General features: G+C 36.7%; 1 protein-coding gene across 2 annotated transcripts in view; it reads right to left on the reverse strand.

Annotated features, from left to right (window-relative positions):
- The window catches only part of MNS1 (meiosis specific nuclear structural 1), a 47,941-nt gene that overhangs the window by 13,926 nt on the left and 13,074 nt on the right, over positions 1–20,941 (reverse strand). For both annotated transcript variants that reach the window (XM_046007064.1, XM_046007065.1), the window contains exons 3-7: positions 20,319–20,446; positions 3,857–3,959; positions 1,188–1,417; positions 226–442; positions 20–127 (exon numbers count right to left, since the gene is read on the reverse strand). In XM_046007064.1, the coding sequence (XP_045863020.1) occupies positions 20–127; positions 226–442; positions 1,188–1,417; positions 3,857–3,959; positions 20,319–20,446 (786 nt within the window). The remainder of the gene's footprint in view (positions 1–19; positions 128–225; positions 443–1,187; positions 1,418–3,856; positions 3,960–20,318; positions 20,447–20,941) is intronic.

Below are 20,941 nucleotides of genomic sequence, written 5' to 3' on the forward strand. Positions count from 1 at the left end.
TTCCATTTCCAAAACTTACTCTTAGTTGCATCCTGTGTATTTCAGCTTGCTCTTCCTCATATAATTCTTGTCGCACTTGTTCCAAATCTTCACGTTGCCGCAGCATTTCTTCCAATTTCTGAGTCAACTATTAAATTTTAAAGAAACACACAAACGTTAATAGGAAACAAATTCTGTAACAAGTATTTCAGAATTTCTCCAGTGTTAAAGTGGCTATTTTATTACTGTGTTCTGAAGCTGTAGCCTTTTCTCTTCATTTTCTTGAACTTTGGCCATCCGATCTTCTTCTCTTTGTTGCTGCATGTTGGCGAATTCTATGATTTTTCTGTTTTCTTCTTCCATCTCCTCACGTTTCTTCTTTCTCCAGAGAGCCTGCTCTTTCTGAAACTCTTCTATATACTTTCGAGTTACATTCATTTTTTCTAACTTTTGTTGCCTTTCCCTAAAAAGCAATAACAAGTGTAGTGTTATAGTTATAGAAATGATATTGAAAAATGTGTCATTTCCTTCAGTTGATAATAACATGGGCAAAAACAGCTTTTCTATTTACTTACCTGTTTGTTTATTTATTTATTTGAGAGAGAGGGAGAGCACAGGAGCAGGGCGAGGGACAGAGGGAGGAGAATCTCAAGCAGACTCCCCACTGAGCCTGAGATCATGACCTGAGCCGAAATCAAGAGTCAGATACTTAAATGACAAAGCCAACCAGGCGCCCCACAGCTTTTCTACTTACAGTTTATTCATTCATTAATACCACAAACATTTTGAGTATCCACCGTGTACCACTAAATATAAAGACAGGTATGACTCTTCTGAGCAAAATACTACTTATACCTCTCCTCTAAACTATTAACGAAGTTTCATGCATCTCTCTTCAGAAAGGCCAACAACCTACACTTCCACTGTCTAGCCAAGAAATGATCAGAATACAAGTCCTCTGACACGATATTGGCATATTTAAGAAAAACAAAGGTTTAATCATTTTGTTACTTAATAAGCATTTGTTATCGGGTAATTGTCATGCTTACAAAGATAAATAAGAGTTGTTTTCAGTTTATATGATTATAACATTTACTGAGGACTTACTACGTACTAGGCACTGTTCAGTTGCTTTACGTCTTCAAAACAAGCTTAAGATCAATCGAATCTCAATGTTTAGACATGGAAAAAAGCTGGGATAAACTTACAACTGATCTTCTTCATAGATTTTCCTAACAATTTCATCAATCATGAGTTTCTCTTTGAGTAACTGCTCATATGCTTCCTGCTTTTTCTTTTCTTGTTCTTCAAGTTGTTTCTCTAAGTCAAGATAATACTGTGCTTTTACTTTATTCCGTTTGTCTTCCGCGGCACTCTCTTCCTTTACTGCTCTCTCGTGTTCCTCCATCATGGTCTTGGCTATTTCAGCATCACGTTTCTGTTATTAAAACAAGATTCATCTTTCCGTTTTCAAATGTGAGCACAGTATGATAGAATATTTCAAAACAGATGTAATGAAATATTATAAAGCCTACTGCATAAAATATTTTCATCTGTCAGAAAGCAAAACCTGAAGCATAAAGGTAAATTCCAGTAAGGAGAAAGCTGAGATTTCTTCCTTAATACAAAAATAAAGAATATATAAAGTGGCAAAAAAAAAAAATATTTTCATCTGTCAAAATAAAAAGCTAAGGGAAGTTACTGTCACCTGAAGGGTTTGAATGATGAGTCAAACCTTAAAAAGGCTTTCCCGTTCCTTCAAGTAGGTCTCAAAGAAATACAGGAAAAGGATAACTAGTAAATCCACATTTGAAAAACAGCAAATAAAATTAGAAGTACCTTATTAGTACTATGTTTAAAAAGCAGCAGTCCTCTTTTTCTTTTATTTAAAAGCTGATATAGGCAATTCTTAATGTCATTGTGTATCAGGTGCATTTACAACAATGTTGGTACTCCTTTTTCATAGAGGTCTGCTATTAAACAGCTCTGAGCAACTCTTGTTTTTTTCCCAGCCTAAATTTTCCTTCTTGCCTCTGGCCTTTGAAGTCCATCATCTCTCATTTATTAAATGCCCTTTATAATCACTTTAACTTAGAAGAGTGTTATATAATACTGTGTCTGTTTTCTGTAGCTTTTAATTCACTCGTTCAAGACCATTCCCTCTGAGTTGGAGACAATCTTGCTTCTTAACTAGGTTAAACCCCTTATTGGTTTTGAGCATTTTGAAATCAGTAACCAAATAAATTGTAAATTAAATATATTGAGGTAATTTTTGTTACCTTTTACCATTATGATCACAATCCAAACCCTAGAATGGTTAATAGCATCAAACAGACAAGAAGAAACAGATTAAAGTGTGAATGCTGAATGCTATTCCTGATCCAACTGATGCCTTCACACCAAATACACTATTAATAGGACTTGACCAAAACTTTCTCTGCTTCTATTTTCTTATCACATGCTGTACTAGGTTCTTTAAAAAAATGTGAAATGATAAAAACATTTATGTACACATTGCTGTAGGTGCCATACACATAGTGAAGTTCTAGGACTATTTGAGTTTAATCTTTATGAACCAATTTTATTTAGAAAATAGCGAAAATTTTTTAAGGAGTCAGATTAAAATGTACAGTTGCTTTGAGAAACCTCAAGTATCGGGGTAAAACTGCAAACTACTAGCCAAAGAGTACATTGTTTATGTTCTACTTTATTTCTGCAAGCTTAGAAAAGAACTACATGGCTTAGGAAACGAAGTCTCCTCATGCTCTCCTACAACCTGTCTCACCAAAAGCGATGCCAGTCAAGAGCCTGCCATGCAAAGCTCCCGACTTCTCCCGCACCGACACACACACACACAGATCACTGGGGCCAGCATCTCATAGATGACTATCACACGGAGCTGGTTAAGTATTTTGATATTATTCCTCTAATTGTATGTGTATGTGAACGTATATGTGTGTTGAGATCTACACATGGCTGATGTACACATACAGGTTTAAAAAAATGGTTTGTGGTACGTATTATTCTCCAACTTGATTTTTTTACAGTTTTTTCTTTTTAACCTAAAATATATTCAGACCAACTTTAAAAGCCAGAACATTTACCCTACCTCTTCTCTTTAATAGCTATATAACATCTTTGAAAGGGCTCTAGGAGAGAAGGAACTCTACCACCAAAATGCTCTACATAATAGAGAAACGAGAGGAAAGAACTGACAAGACCATGTAATCAACAGTCAGACCTTTTCATCTACCATCTAGCCTTTCCAAGGGCTCAAATGATGGTGTGCGCCCTGCTTGGAAGTATTAACTCAATAAACCCTATTCTACATTTACTATATAACACCACTGGTAAGCGTATCTGAAACTCCTTTGCCCAAGAATAACTCTTGCCCTAACTTGGCAGTATGTCAGGAGTTAGAAAAGAGGATAAAAATAGAAAAAGAAGAGGGAGCTACTTAAAAAACAGGCACGTTTCCTGTCTAAAATTATAAAACACTTCAATTTTTAAAAAATTTATGCATACAAAATTTAATAATATTCTAAAATATATTGATCACACTAATTTGTACTATAATGATTTATCAAAGAATAATCAGTAAGAGACCATGGGAATGCTCAGACTGAGTATAGCTATTCATTCTAAACAGCAACCTCATTCTTTGTGTTTCTGAAAGGTTTTAATATTAAATTAAACAAGGCTCACTATTAAATAATCTAGGAGTTCCTGTACTTTAAGGATCTGAAAAGTATAAAGTTATTCAAGAAACCTAGCAGTGTAAATTCCTTATATAACAATTTTCACAAAATTGGTCTATTTTTGGTTTCCTAAATGAAGCTAAAAATACAGAAAACATAATGACCAGAAACATGATTACCATTTGCTCGTATTTAATGGCATCCTTCTCTGCAATCTGGGCTGCCCTTTCTTTATTCATGTAAGCGGCTTTTAATTTTTTCTCCAATTCTCTGAGCTCAATACTGTTCAAAAAAAAAAAAAAAAAGACAAATATAAAATTGAGGATCATATTTCTTACTATATTAGAAGTCTAGATCTAAAGTTTAAAAGAATTTTTTTCTAAATGTAAAAGATATTTATATTATTAAATACCTTGAAAACAATATCCTTTCCTCCCTTCACCCAAAGAAAACTCAGAATACATATGAAGTGAGGCATTATAATTAATTTTCTAGACAAAATAACCCTTTTATTTCCAATAATCATCACTAAAAATCCTTTTGCCAGAGTGACTCAGAGAAGATGGCTTATCGTTGGTTAAAACTTCTGTCCAGCCACTAATGCTATTGAGCCACAAGAACTATAGTGGAGTGCTTTAAAACAAGTTACTTGGGGCGCCTGGGTGGCTCAGTGGGTTAAAGCCTCTGCCTTCAGCTCAGGTCATGATCCCAGGGTCCTGGGATCAGAGCCCCACATCAGGCTCTCTGCTCAGCGGGGAGCCTGCTTCCCCCCTCTCTCTGCCTGCCTCTCTGCCTGTCATCTCTGTCAAATAAATAAATAAAATCTTAAAAAAAAAATACATTTAAAAAACAAGTTACTTAAATTTTATACCTCAGTTTTGTTACCTGTAGAAGGGTTAGCTATGGGAATTAGTTAATGTGTATAAAAAGCTTAGAATAAGTACCTGTTACACAGTAAACATTCTATGAACGGTAACTATTTTTTTGATAATGATGATGAAGAGGAATGACCATGGGCAAGTTTGCTTCAATTCTCTGGGCTTGTTTGCTTATCTGTTAAAAATGAGGATTGCCCTCAGATAATCTCTCAACTGCTTTTGAATGAATTCTTTCCCTAGCTTTAGTGGAAAACAATATGCCATATATAACTTCTCAATGTACCAGAATTCTTAACATGAGAATTCTGAGTTGGAAGGGTCTTTAGATGTTACTTGGATGCACAAATTAATTCTGTTTTTTAAAAAATTTATTATTTATTTTAGAAAGAGAGAGTTGTGGGGAGGCAGAGGGAGAGAGTCTGAAGCAGACTCTGCACTGAGCCTGGAGCCCAATGCAGGACTTTCTCTCACAACCCTGAGATCATGGCCTGAGCTGAGTTGGATGCTTAACCAACTGAGCCACCCAGGTGCCCCAAACACATCTTAATTCTTTCTAGAACAGAGGCACTCACCTAATTATAAACAACTTATAAGTACCCTATACCTCCAAAGAGACAGTCATCCTGGGTAAGCTATTCTTGGTGTTGTGATGTGTCCTTCTTGCCCTTACTGTTGTAGGTATAAATGTATATGACACAAGATTGCTTTCTTTCATAAAAAATAATGAGGATTAAGTTTCTAGGTTAATCTACATGTTTTACTCTAATAGACTGCAATATATTTATAAGGGTTTTTGTTGGAGTTAGGTATTAGTATCTGTAAACCAACGTATGAACCCAATCACAATTTATAAAATTACCTCTCTGAAACAAAGTCCATCAAATTCCAAAAAACTAACATGCAAATAAGTGACCTTCGTTTGAAGGACAAGTACACACATTTCTATTGGATATATACCTAGGAGTGAAATATCTGAGTCACAGGGTAGGCGGTGTTCAAATGCAGTAGAAAATGCCAACTTTCCAATGCTTTGCACAGTTTCATACTCCTAGTGCTTACACTGCTACACATCCTTGTAACACTCTTTAGTCTTGTCATTCTTTTTCGCTTTAACCACTCTTGTGGGTGTGTAATGTATCATGAGGGTTTTAATTTGTTTTCCTGAAACTGAGACCTTTCCATAAGTTTGAGTCATTCCTACATCTTCTGTGAAGTTTTTGTTCAGTATTTTTTTTGCCTGTTTTTAGACTAAATTGTCTACTTCTTACTGCTGCATAAAAGTTATTTATATATTCTTGATACAAGTCTTTTGCTGCTTATATGCATTGCAAATACATCATTCCAGTCTGTACTTACTCTCTCACTTTCTTTAGATGAAGAGAAGTATTCTAATTCACCAATATTTTTCTTCATTGTCAATGACTTCTGTGTCATGTTTTAAGAAATGTTGCCTACTGCACAGACATAAAGGCATTTTCTTATATTAGTTTCTCAAAACTTTGTTTCACCATTGACTTTTTTTTTTGCATTTCTTTTTTTTTCCATTTTATTTATTTTTTCAGCATAACAGTATTCATTGTTTTTGCACAACACCCAGTGCTCCATGCAAAACGTGCCCTCCCCATTACCCACCACCTGTTCCCCCAACCTCCCACCCCTGACCCTTCAAAACCCTCAGGTTGTTTTTCAGAGTCCATAGTCTTATGGTTCGCCTCCCCTTCCAAATTTTTTTTTTTTTAATAAGCATATAATGTATTTTTATCCCCAGGGGTACAGGTCTGTGAATCACCAGGTTTACACACTTCACAGCACTCACGATAGCACATACCCTCCCCAATGTCCATAGCCCCCTCCCCCTCTCCCAATCCCACCTCCCCCCAGCAACCCCCAGTTTGTTTTGTGAGACTAAGAGTCATTTATGGTTTGTCTCCCTCCCAATCCCATCTTGTTTCATTTATTCTTCTCCTATCCCCCTAACCCCCCATGTTGCTTCTCCATGTCCTCATATCAGGGAGATCATATGATAGTTGTCTTTCTCCGATTGACTTATTTCACTAAGCATGATACGCTCTAGTTCCATCCACGTCGTCGCAAATGGCAAGATTTCATTTCTTTTGATGGCTGCATAGTATTCCATTGTGTATATATACCACATCTTCTTTATCCATTCATCTGTTGATGGACATCTAGGTTCTTTCCATAGTTTGGCTATTGTAGACATTGCTGCTATAAACATTCGGGTACACGTGCCCCTTCGGATCACTACGTCTGTATCTTTAGGGTAAATACCCAGTAGTGCAATTGCTGGGTCATAGGGTAGTTCTATTTTCAACATTTTGAGGAACCTCCATGCTGTTTTCCAGAGTGGTTGCACCAGCTTGCATTCCCACCAACAGTGGAGGAGGGTTCCCCTTTCTCCACATCCTCGCCAGCATCTGTCATTTCCTGACTTGTTAATTTTAGCCATTCTGACTGGTGTGAGGTGATATCTCATTGTGGTTTTGATTTGTATTTCCCTGATGCCGAGTGACATGGAGCACTTTTTCATGTGTCTGTTGGCTATCTGGATGTCTTCTTTGCAGAAATGTCTGTTCATGTCCTCTGCCCATTTCTTGATTGGATTGTTTGTTCTTTGGGTGTTGAGTTTGCTAAGTTCCTTATAGATTTTGGATACTAGCCCTTTGTCTGATATGTCGTTTGCAAATATCTTCTCCCATTCTGTCAGTTGTCTTTTGGTTTTGTGAACTGTTTCCTTTGCTGTGCAAAAGCTTTTGATCTTGATGAAATCCCAATAGTTCATTTTTGCCCTTGCTTCCCTTGCCTTTGCCGTTGTTCCTAGGAAGATGTTGCTACGGCTGAGGTCGAAGAGGTTGCTGCCTGCATTCTCCTCAAGGATTTTGATGGATTCCTTTCTCACATTGAGGTCCTTCATCCATTTGGAGTCTATTTTCGTGTGTGGTGTAAGGAAGTGGTCCAATTTCATTTTTCTGCATGTGGCTGTCCAATTTTCCCAGCACCATTTATTGAAGAGGCTGTCTTTTTTCCATTGGACATTCTTTCCTGCTTTGTCGAAGATTAGTTGACCATAGAGTTGAGGGTCTATTTCTGGGCTCTCTATTCTGTTCCATTGATCTATGTGTCTGTTTTTGTGCCAGTACCATGCTGTCTTGATGATGACAGCTTTGTAATAGAGCTTGAAGTCTGGAATTGTGATGCCACCAACTTTGGCTTTCTTTTTCAATATTCCTTTGGCTATTCGAGGTCTTTTCTGGTTCCATATAAATTTGAGGATTATTTGTTCCATTTCTTTGAAAAAAATGGATGGTATTTTGATAGGGATTGCATTAAATGTGTAGATTGCTTTAGGTAGCATAGACATTTTCACAATATTTATTCTTCCAATCCAGGAGCATGGAACATTTTTCCATTTCTTTGTGTCTTCCTCAATTTCTTTCATGAGTACTTTATAATTTTCTGTGTATAGATTGTTAGCCTCTTTGGTTAGGTTTATTCCTAGGTATCTTATAGTTTTGGGTACAATCGTAAATGGGATTGACTCCTTAATTTCTCTTTCTTCTGTCTTGTTGTTGGTGTACAGAAATGCAACTGATTTCTGTGCATTGATTTTATATCCTGACACTTTACTGAATTCCTGTACAAGTTCTAGCAGTTTTGGAGTGGAGTCTTTTGGGTTTTCCACATATAGTATCATATCATCTGCGAAGAGTGATAGTTTGACTTCTTCTTTACCAATTTGGATGACTTTAATTTCTTTTTGTTGTCTGATTGCTGAGGCTAGGACTTCTAGTACTATGTTGAATAGCAGGATAATGGACATCCCTGCCGTGTTCCTGACCTTAGCATAAAAGCTTTCAGTTTTTCTCCATTGAGAATGATATTTGCGGTGGGTTTTTCATAGATGGCTTTGATAATATTGAGGTCTGTGCCCTCTATCCCTACACTTTGAAGAGTTTTGATCAGGAAGGGATGCTGTACTTTGTCAAATGCTTTTTCAGCATCTATTGAGAGTATCATATGGTTCTTGTTCTTTCTTTTATTAATGTGTTGTATCACACTGATTGATTTGCAGATGTTGAACCAACCCTGCAGCCCTGGAATAAATCCCACTTGATCGTGTTGAATCCTATTGGCTAGTATTTTGGCGAGAATTTTTGCATCTGTGTTCATCAAGGATATTGGTCTGTAGTTCTCTTTTTTGGTGGGATCCTTGTCTGGTTTTGGGATCAAGGTGATGCTGGCCTCATAGAATGAGTTTGGAAGTTTTCCTTCCATTTCTATTTTTTGGAACAGTTTCAGGAGAATAGGAATGAGTTCTTCTTTAAATGTTTGGTAGAATTCCCCTGGGAAGCCGTCTGGCCCTGGGCTTTTGTTTGTTTGGAGATTTTTGATGACTGTTTCAATCTCCTTACTGGTTATGGGCCTGTTCAGGTTTTCTATTTCTTCCTGGTTCAGTTGTGGTAGTTTATATGTCTCTAGGAATGCATCCATTTCTTCCAGATTGTCAAATTTGTTGGCGTAGAGTTGCTCATAGTATGTTCTTATAATTGTCTGTATTTCTTTGGTGTTAGTTGTGATCTCTCCTCTTTCATTCATGATTTTATTTATTTGGGTCCTTTCTCTTGTCTTTTTGATGAGTCTGGCCAGGGGTTTATCAATCTTATTGATTCTTTCAAAGAACCAGCTCCTAGTTTCATTGATTTTTTCTATTGTTTTTTTGGTTTCTATTTCATTAATTTCTGCTCTGATCTTTATGATTTCTCTTCTCATGCTGGGTTTAGGGTTTCTTTCTTGTTCTTTCTCCAGCTCCTTTACGTGTAGGGTGAGGTTGTGTACTTGAGACCTTTCTTGTTTCTTGAGAAAGGCTTGTACCGCTATATATTTTCCTCTCAGGACTGCCTTTGCTGTGTCCCACAGATTTTGAACCGTTGTGTTTTCATTATCATTTGTTTCCATGAATTTTTTCAATTCTTCTTTAATTTCCTGGTTAACCCATTCATTCTTTAGAAGGATCCTGTTTAGTCTCCATGTATTTGGGTTCTTTCCAGCTTTCCTCTTGTGATTGAGTTCTAGCTTCAGAGCATTGTGGTCTGAAAATATGCAGGGAATGATCCCAATCTTTTGATACCGGTTGAGACCTGATTTGTGACCCAGGATGTGATCTATTCTGGAGAAGGTTCCATGTGCACTAGAGAAGAATGTGTATTCTGTTGCTTTGGGATGAAATGTTCTGAATATATCTGTGATGTCCATCTGGTCCAGTGTGTCATTTAAGGCCTTTATTTCCTTGTTGATCTTTTGCTTGGATGATCTGTCCATTTCAGTGAGGGGAGTGTTAAAGTCCCCTACTATTATTGTATTATTATTGACGTGTTTCTTTGATTTTGTTATTAATTGGTTGATATAGTTGGCTGCTCCCACGTTAGGGGCATAGATATTGAAAATTGTTAGATCTTCTTGTTGGACAGACCCTTTGAGTAGGATATAGTGTCCTTCCTCATCTCTTATTATAGTCTTTGGCTTAAAATCTAATTGATCTGATATAAGGATTGCCACCCCAGCTTTCTTCTGATGCCCATTAGCATGGTAAATTGTTTTCCACCCCCTCACTTTAAATCTGGAGGTGTCTTCGCGTCTAAAATGAGTTTCTTGTAGGCAGCATACTGATGGGTTTTGTTTTTTTATCCATTCTGATACCCTGTGTCTTTTGATTGGGGCATTTAGCCCATTAACATTCAGGGTAACTATTGAGAGATATGAATTTAGTGCCATTATTAGTCTGTAAGGTGACTGTTACTGTATATTGTCTCTGTACCTTTCTGATCTACTACTTTTAGGCTCTCTCTTTGCTTAGAGGACCCCTTTCAATATTTCCTGGAGAGCTGGTTTGGTGTTTGCAAATTCTTTCAGTTTTTGTTTGTCCTGGAAGCTTTTTATCTCTCCTTCTATTTTCAATGATAGCCTAGCTGGATAGAGTATTCTTGGCTGCATGTTTTTCTCGTTTAGTGCTCTGAATATATCATGCCAGCTCTTCCTGGCCTGCCAGGTCTCTGTGGATAAGTCTGCTGCCAATCTAATATTTTTACCATTGTATGTTACAGACTTCTTTTCTCCGGCTGCTTTCAGGATTTTCTCTTTGTCACTAAGACTTGTAAATTTTACTATTAGGTGACAGGGTGTGGACCTATTCTTGTTGACTTTGAGGGGGGTTCTCTGCATCTCCTGGATTTTGATGCTTGTTCCCTTTGCCATATTAGGGAAATTCTCTCCAATGATTCTCTCCAATAGACCTTCTGCTCCCCTCTCTGTTTCTTCTTCTTCTGGAATCCCAATTATTCTAATGTTGTTTCGTCTTATGGTGTCACTTATCTCTCGAATTCTCCCCTCATGGTCCAGTAGCTGTTTGTCCCTCTTTTGTTCGGCTTCTTTATTCTCTGTCATTTGGTCTTCTATATCACTAATTCTTTCTTCTGCCTCATTTATCCTAGGAGTGAGAGCCTCCATTTTTTATTGTACCTCATTAATAGCTTTTTTGATTTCAACTTGGTTAGATTTTAGTTCTTTAATTTCTCCAGAAAGGGCTTTAATATCTCCAGAGAGGGTTTCTCTAATATCTTCCATGCCTTTTTCGAGCCTGGCTAGAATGTTCAGAATCGTCATTCTGAACTCTTGATCTGACATATTACCAATGTCTGTGTTGATTAGGTCCCTAGCCTTCGGTACTGTCTCTTGTTCTTTTGTTTGTGGTGATTTTTTCCGCCTTGTCATTTTGTCCAGATAAGAGGATATGAAGGAGCAAATAAAATACTAAAAGGGTGGCAAAGACCCCAGAAAAATGCGCTGTAACCAAATCAGAAGAGACCCCTAATTGTGGGGGGGAGAAAGGGGATAAAAACAGGTTCTGAAAAAAAAAAGAAAAAAATTTAAAAAATAAAACAAATAAAGAAAAAATATAAAAAAGAAAGAAAAAATATATATATTTAGATAAACTAGTCAAAAAACGTTAAAAAAGAAAAGGGTAAAAGTTTTAAAAAATTTAGCAGAAGAAGATAAAAGAAAAAAGAAAAAAAATTGAAAAAAGAAAAAAAAATTGAAGTAGCCGCAAGACTAAAGAATCATGGGGAGAAAGCCATGAGTTCCGTGCTTGCTTTCTCCTCCTCTGGAATTGCTCTGCTGTCTTAGGAATTGAACCTACTTTCCTTGATAGATGAACTTCGTCCTGGCTGGATATTTTGTTGATCTTCTGGGGGAGGGGCCTGTTGTAGTGACTCTCAAGTGTCTTTGCCCGAGGCGGGATTGCACCGCCCTTACCGGCGGCCGGACTAAGTAATCGGCTCGGGTTCGCTTTTGGGAGCTTCTGTTCCCTGAACGCTTTCCGTAGAGTTCCGGAGGACGGGAATGAAAATGGCGGCCTCCTAGTCTCCGGCCCGGAGGAGCCGAGAGCCTGGGGCCCCACTCCTCAGTGCGCCCCCAGAGAACAGCACCCAATCACTCCCGTATCCCCAGCCTCTAGCTGCGCTCTGAGCTCACCCAGCCCGCGACCAGTTCAAGGTAACCCCGAGCTGAGAGTTCAGTCCTCGGCTCTGTCTCTGCAGCCGGCTTCTCCATTCTAATACCTGCGAGCTCTCCGACACTCCGACACCCCCGATCCTTCTGTGACCCTGCGGGACCTGGGGCCACGCTGACCCCGCGTGGGCTTCACCCTGGTTTAGCCTCTGGAGCAATGTCCCTCAGTGGAACAGACTTTTAAAAGTCCTGATTTTGTGCTCTGTTCCTCCGCCGCTTGCCGGGAGCTGGCCCCTCCCCCCGCGGTCTATCTTCCCATCGTTTTAGATTCACTTCTCCGCCAGTCCTACCTTTCAGAAAGTGGTTGATTTTCTGTTTCTAGAGTTGCTGTTCTTCTTCTCTTCGCTCTCCCATTGGATTTGTAGGTGTTTGCAATGTTTAGATAAGCTATCGATCTGATCTCCTGCTACCTGATGTAGTCTCAGGCTGCTACTTCTCCGCCATCTTGACTCCTCCCCCTCACCATTGACTTTTAGACTACAATCATTCAAGAATTGATTTTTGTGTGTAGTGTGAAGTGAAAATCAAGTTCATTTTTGTACATATGGCTATTGAATTGATCCAGTACCATTTTATAAAACTGTCCATTTCTGATTGTTCTGCAGTACCAGAACAGTGACAGTTCTCTGCAGTGTCATAAAGTTCAAGTGTGCATCTATGCATGGATCCATTGTTGAATATATCCCATCCTTCCTCAGCTGGGGTTCCATAAGGGAAATTAGCCCCATGTAAGACTGAGTAACTGTATTTTTATTTCCATAAGGGAAATTAGCCCCATGGAAGACTGAGTAACTGTATTTTAATTTTCTCATAGACAGTATATAGTTGGCATTGTTTTAGATTGATAGGATGTTAGTTAATTCACTACAGATGAAGGATGCCTTAGGCCATTAGGGTTTAAATTTTCTGGGTGAGAAGATCAGCTCCATTCCATTGATCCATTTGTTTATTCTGTGCTAAAACCACAGAATATTATCATAATTATTGTAGCTTTATAATTTTTCATATCCTAGAGAATAAGTCTCCAATTTTGGTCTTCTTAAAGCTCATCTTAGCCATTCTTAGTACTTTGCATTTCTATATACATGTTAGAATCAGCTCTTCAAGTGTCACTATAGACAATACTGGCTGAGATTCTGAATAGGACTATACTGAATCTATGAATCAATTTGAAGAGTATTGACATGTTCCCAATACTGAGTTTTCAATTCAGTTAAACTATCCTTCCAATTATTTAGGTTTTTAAAAACTATTAATAATCATTTATTTTGAGGGTGAATGGGTGGCTCAGTTGGTTAAGCAACTGCCTTTGGCTCCAGTCATGATCCTGGATCCCCTGGATGGAGTCCCACATTTTTGGGGGGGGGGGGGGTCCCTGCTCAGCAGGGAGTCTGCTTCTCTCTCTCACCTCTCCCCTTTCATGCTCTCTTTCTCTCTCTCAAATAAATAAACTAAAAAAAATAAAATTAAAATAATGGTTTATTTTTTGTTTTCTTTCAATGTTGAGGTTTTATACCTCTTTCATTAGGTATTTTTTATGCTCTTGTACAAATTATTTTTTAAACTTTTGTTCTCTAGTTGTTAATCTACAGAAATACAATTAATGAAGAAATACAAATATTGACTTCACATCCAACAACACTGCTGAACTTATAATTTATACATAGATTCTTTTGGATTTTCTACATGCACAGTCATATCATCTAGGAATAATTAAAGTTTTATTTCTTTGCTGCCAATTCTAACACCTTTTCTTTACTTTTCTTGCATTATTGCACTGGCTAGTATGTCCATACAAAGATTAGTAGAAGGTATTATAGCAAGCATCCATGTCTTCTTATAAAGAGTTTAACAGTTGCCATTAAGTATTATGTTACTATAAACTCCATTTTACTCCTAATTTCCTAATCCTTTAACTTTTTTTTTAAGATTTTATTTATTTATTTGTCAGAGAGAGAGAGAGCGCACACGAGAGAGCGAGCACAGGCAGACAGAGTGGCAGGTAGAGGCAGAGGGAGAAGCAGGCTCCCTGCCAAGCAAGGAGCCCAATGTGGGACTCGATCCCAGGACACTGGGATCATGACCTGAGCCGAAGACAGCCGCTTAACCAACTGAGCCACCCAGGCATCCCATTTTTTAATTTTTTTTTAATTGATTTATATCAATTGGCTTTTTCTGCTCATATAGTTTTTCTATTATATTCTGTTAATGGGATGAATTGCATGTATCGATTTTCTAGTTAAACCCACTTTAGATTCCCTAGGATAAGTTAAAATTTAGTCAGATGTAATAATATCTTTCTCACATGCCAAAGGATTTGATACTAATTTCTAATTACAATAGCTAAATTCAAGAGAAAAATTAGTCTATAATTTTTTAATCCCATTCAGGTACTGACCTGATTAAAATCAACTGGGAAGTGTTCCCTCTTTTCCCATTCGGCAAAACTATGTGAGACTGGTGTTATTATTTGAGTGTTTGATAAAATTCACCAACCACCTAACCACATAGGTTTCTTTGTGAACAAGGTTAATTATAGATATAAAAGTCTAAAAGTTATAGGAACATTTAGGTTTCTGTTACAACTTGTGCCAGTCAGTTTGGTAAAATGTTCTATTTATGAATTTATCTAAATTTCCATATTTGTATCAAATTGTTCACAATATCCTATAATCTAGCAAATATTTGTATGATTTATAGTGATATCCTATCATCCATTCTGAAATTGGTTATTCATGCATTCTCTCTTACACTTTATCATTCTTGTCAGGGGTTGTCAATTTTACTAGCCTTTTTAAGGCACAATTCTTGGCTTTGATTCTACTTTATGTTTACATTCTCATGTATTTGTTTCTGCTCTTATTGTTCTTCTATATTCTTTTTGTAATCATTCCAGATGGAAATTTGCTGTTCATTTTCTAATAATTACAGAGGGAGCCTTCATTTCTAGTAGTCATTTCAGATTATAAATGACTCTAGAGTAACAGTTTTAGCTAAAACCCATAAGTTTGTTGTTTTTTTAATCCTATAACTTTTATTGTGGTAAAATACACAAGACAAAAATTTGCCATTTTTAACTATTTTAAGTATACAATTCAGTGGTGTTAATTACATTCACAATATTCTACAACCATCTATCACTATTTCCAGAAATTTTCATCATTCTAAATAGGAATGCTGTACTCATTTAAGTAAATAACTCCCCATTCTTCCCTTTCCCTAACCCCTGATAACGTCTAACTACTTTTTTGTCTCTATAAATTTACCTGTACTAGTATTTCATATAAGTGGAATTATATAGTATTTATCCTCTTATGTCTGGCTTACTTCCTTAACATACTGCTTTTATGGTTCATCCATATTGTAGCATGTATCAGAACTTCATTCCTTTTCAAAACTGAATGATATTATATATATCAAAGTTTATCTTTTCATCTATTGATGGACATTTGGATTGTTCCCACCTTTTGGCTATTATGAATAATGAATAATGCTGCATTAAACACTAGTGTAAAAATATCTCATTAAGTCTGTTTTCAGTGCTTGTGGATACCCACCAAGGGCTGGAATTACTAAATCATTTGGTAACTGTATATTTAACTTTTTGAGAATCGCTGAACTGTTTTCCACAGTGCTTGCACCATTTTACATTCCTACCAGCAATGTCCAAGGGTTCCAATTTGTTTCCGTGTTCACTAACATTTATTTTTCATTATTTTTATTATAGCTATCCTAGCAATTTCCCTAATGACTAAGGATTTTTCTCATATGCTTGTTGTCCACTGTCTATCTTCTTTGAATAAATCTCTAAGTACTTCACATATTTTTGAATTGCATTGTCTTTTGTTGTTAAATTGTAGGGATCCCTTACATATTCTGATACATATTATCAGAGATACAATGTGCTTTTCTGTCCTGAGTTAGGAGTTATGTGAAACAGAGATAGGCATCTTGTGTCAATCCTTCAGGGAGCTCCCAAGTAGGTTAAACATACATATACAATAATTTTCTAATAAGATCTGCCCTGCTCTCTTCAGAACCAGGGATAGATACAATATGAGCTACTACTGCCTTCTAGACTGCCTCAGAGCTGGGAGGAGATGGAGCAAAGACAAGTAAAACAAATAATACCACAAACTTTGCTACCATTTCTAAGTTGCCTTTTTCTTGATTCAGCATTCACTTGGTTGCTATAAACCTTTGATTGTTTTAATTGTACTGGGAACTGGTTATGTATTTAAAAGGGAAGACTATGTCTTATCTTCTCTTTGAGCTAGTTTTTGCTGAACTTAAATACAAATTATACATGAGGTACTTCTTTCCTTTCATAAAACTATGTGTTAACAATGTGATAAATGTACAGTTGCCAATTATATAATTATAAATTGTGTAATTATAATTATACAATTAATCATTAATTTTAAATAATTGACTAAAATTGTTAATCACATGTGTAATTATTAATTGATTCATGCTTTAATTTAAAAAAGGACTTCTCGGGCACCTGGGTGGCTCAGTGGGTTAAGCCTCTGCCTTTGGCTCAGATCATGATTTCAGGGTCCTGGGATTGAGCTCTGTATCGGACTCTCTGCTGGGCAGGGAGCCTGCTTCCCCTTCTCTCTTTGCCTACTGATGATCTCTCTCTGTCAAATAAATAATTTAAAAATCTTTAAAAAAAAAAAGACTTCTAAAAATAGAGAGTAACTGTCCCATTTCAAGTTAAAAGCAGTGAGAAACTGTCTTAAATATTTTCTTGGATTAAAAAAAATCATGTGTTCAAAAATCAAATAACAAAGTAATCTTATGACTTTCAAACTCAGTTATTTTCAAAAAAATTTCAATGAGCTTTCAAAATTTACCCTGGGTTTTAAAAATTCTTTCTTTTAATTTAAAGAGCTTAATCTTAATATAGATGACTTTTAATAACTTAGGATATATTTTGAGTACCACAGTAAACATTTCCTTGAATTTAGACCTGCCAATTAGCAGATGAAAACACTGATCAGAATAATGGTCCATTTCTGCATCAGTCAAAATTCTATCATGGCTTATGCACAAAGTGAAAAACTCTTAGTGTAAGGACCTGTTTAGCCAGAGCGCTTCCATCTGGTTAAACAATAACTTTGTTGTTTAACCCTTAAACTGTCCCTGCTCCCCTTGCCCCAGGGGACTTACTTAAAAACAAGTCCCGGAAACCAGTCCGAGGTAACAAAGCCCTAATATAAGGGTGGGTCAGGCCAGGTGGAGACATTCAGTCAGTGGGGGGATGCATACTGTTTCCCTAGTTACCAAGGAGTATGGGCCCTGCCCTTTGGGAGCCTTTTGGGCGCCAATTCTGACCAAGGTGATAAGCTAGTTCAAATATGTACTAGGGTAAATTGTAATTCAACTGGTCACTTATGTGTGACCTAACATGACTGTGCAGCTTTCTCTCTGTGTTACAATTTCATTGGCCACCTGTGCGTGGCCAGGCCCAACCACATGGCCTTTGCCCTTAAAAGCTAGTCTGTGAAGCAGAGAGAGGTCGCCCTCTCTGTAAGGGGCGGCCCCAACCGGTCTGTTTGACGGTCGGTTTAATTCTTGATGCTTGGCACGAAATAAAGCTTTGCTTGACCTTTGCTTTGTATCAGTCTCGCTCCTTTGACCATGGACCCATTATTGGGGGACCCAACATAGGACCCAACATTAGAAGTTTTGACACTGCTTAGAAACAGCATACTCGGGGCGCCTGGGTGGCTCAGTGGATTGAGCCGCTGCCTTCGGCTCGGGTCATGATCTCAGGGTCCTGGGATCGAGCCCCGCATCGGGCTCTCTGCTCCGCGGGGAGCCTGCTTCCTCCTCTCTGCCTGCCTCTCTGCCTGCTTGTGATCTCTCTCTCTGTCAAATAAATAAATAAAATCTTTAAAAAAAAAAAAAAAAAAGAAACAGCATACTCTATTTGAAAAAGTACTCAACTGAATGACTTTTGCCTTAAGTTTAAAGAAAATTTTCACAAAATACAGAATTCTAGATGGGCCATTACTTTCCTTTGCCCTTTAAATCTACGGTCTTCTCATTTTCACTGTTGGCTTTCAAATTCAGTCATACTTCTGATTGCTGCTCCTTTGAAGGTAATAGTCTTTTGTGGGGCTGCTTTTGTGATTTTCATTACTGTTTCCTTTCAAAACTTTGAGTAGGATGAGTGTAGGTATAGTTTCCATCATTTTTTGTGTTTTAATCTGTGGCTTTATGTCCTTTATATTTGGAAATTCTTGGCCAGTGTCTTTTCAAATACTGCTTCTGCATCATCCTCTTTTATTTCTACTACAACTAAAATTATACACCTGTTAGAACTTGCCATCATAGACCTTACCTCTTTTAAGTTTTCTTTTCTATCTTTCTACCGTTTTGTCTCTTTGTGCTTTATTCTGGATATCTTCCACTAACTTGTTTGCACATTATCTCTTCATCTGTTTCTATCTAATAAAATCCAATTGAATTCTGTCTTAGTGAAGTAAAACATACACTAAAGTATACAAATCTTAGGCATAAAACTTGTAAAATGATGTTGGATACCTTGCAATATGCAATATGCTTACTGACCTCTCAGCCATCCTTTGGAATCAGCAGAACCTCCAGAGGAGTGTAGCTACAAATGCCAAGCTTACCATTCTGGTTTCCTTCCTCTCTTAGATCTTACTTTTATACTTTCTCCAGATATTCTGTTCCCAGAGAAAGCATTTATTTGAATCACCTTGTCTAAAAATTGCTAGAAGTAGAAAGTTCCTCTATTTAATTTTTAGATCAGTGAATTAGACAAATACATGATGAAATAGTTATTTCATCACCAGACAACATAAACCCGTGAGGAACAGCTAACAATGATTAGAGACTTAATGTCCAAAAAGACAACTAGAACAATATGAAGATGTTATTGGCAATTTTAAACCTTTAAGCATTAGTAATTCCTTAAAGAACGTGATCAAAGTTATAGACCCAGAAAAATACAATGGGTACATTTGTCGAACACATAAATATACTTTAGTGAAGCTCAAAAATCCCTGAAGCTCACCCACAGGTCATATAATATCCCACAGAAGTCCAGCTCAGTTAAGATAATATGTAATAATTATCAAAGTAAATTTCTAATATTCAACTATATAACTATAGAATGAGCATTTATTTAGCCCTGAGTTTTAGTCAACAGTGTGGTGTGCCTGCTTCTAAAAAGCAATTCCATTCTCAGCAATATTAAGAAATATATTCTAGAACAATGTGGTTAACAGTCCCACTATTAGAAAGCACTACCTTGCAACATTATACACAATTATGAGGCAATATTTTAGAACAATAATTGTGTAAATTACATCTACAGAGAAAAACCAGGATGGTGAAGAAACTTGAAATCATATTATATATGGAACAAATGAAGGATATTCATCTTATAGAAGAAAACATTTGGGGGATTCATAAATATGAAAGGATATCCTAAATAAAAATGAAATATGATTTTCATCAGAGAGCAGAACTGAAATAAATGCATGGAAGTTACAGGGAAATTAGTTTTGAAACAATATGGGAAAAAAGATTATTCAAAGTGAGGCCTGAATTAAAAAGAAGTTTCTATCCCAATTATTAGAGGTATTGAGCCATAGCCAACCAGCCACTTTCCAGAAATACTGTAGAAAATTTATGCCTGGGTAGAAAATTAAACTATGTATCTCCTAAGGTTTCACTTAAGAGTAAGATTCATGTGTCATTTTTTTAAAAAGATTTTATTTATTTGAAAGAAAGAGAGAGCATGAGCACATGGGTGGGGGAGGGGGAGAGAGACAAGTGGACTCCCTGTTGAGCTGGGAGCCCGATGTGGGGCTGTATCCTAGGACCCCGAGATCATAACCTGAGCTGAAGTCAGTTGCTTAGATGACTGAGCCACTCAGGTGCCCCTCATGAGTCTATTTTTTAGGTCATTTTAAAAAAAGAAACAATTGCTATTTTTACCTTAAATACTTCACTTCTTTGAATACGACTTCTTTTCCCACATGAATAGACATAGCATTTAAAACAATAAGTATTTCCAGACAAAATATTGACAAAGTGCAATGACATAAAGAAAAAAATTTCACTCTCAGGTGCTAAGCATTAGATAAAAGTTTAAAGGCAAAGACAAAATAAATGAAATTTATAAAAACCAAGATACCTGTTTTCTCTTACTTGTTGCCTCATCTTTTCATCCTTTAGGCTTTGATGTTTTAGTTTTGCCAATTCCATAGCCAATTTTTCTTCTTGTTCAAGCTGGAGTTTCCTCAATCTTTTGTTTTCTTCTGCCTGAATTTTTTTTTTAAAGTAATTTCAGTTATTTGTCCTCCAGCATCAGATGTTTTTCATCAAAGCTTCAGAGCAACAAACGTTTGTGTTTTATTTTAAAATACAAAATACTATTTCAATAAGTGTTTTTCCAAACATTTTACCATGGAAAATTTTAATCAATAGTAAGAAGAATATTAAAATATACACTCAGCGAGCCATCACTCACTTTCAATAACTATCATAATTTTCCAATCGTCTTTCTCTACTCTTCCACTCTAATTTCATCTTTTCCTTTGTTATTTTTTGATAGACTATTTTAAAACATAGGCTAGATACGTCATTACCATGTAAACAATTCAGTGTTGATCTCTATCTGAAAAGAATTTCACTTTATGTAACAACCATGCCTTTACCCTGTCCAAACAGTAATTCCTTAGTAAGGTCTAATGCCTTGTCCATTTTCAGGTTCTCCCAATTGTCTCAAAGATACTTTTTGTTTGCTTTTTCAAATCA

Source organism: Meles meles, chromosome 6 (assembly GCF_922984935.1).
Source record: "Meles meles chromosome 6, mMelMel3.1 paternal haplotype, whole genome shotgun sequence".
Lineage (NCBI taxonomy): Eukaryota > Metazoa > Chordata > Mammalia > Carnivora > Mustelidae > Meles > Meles meles.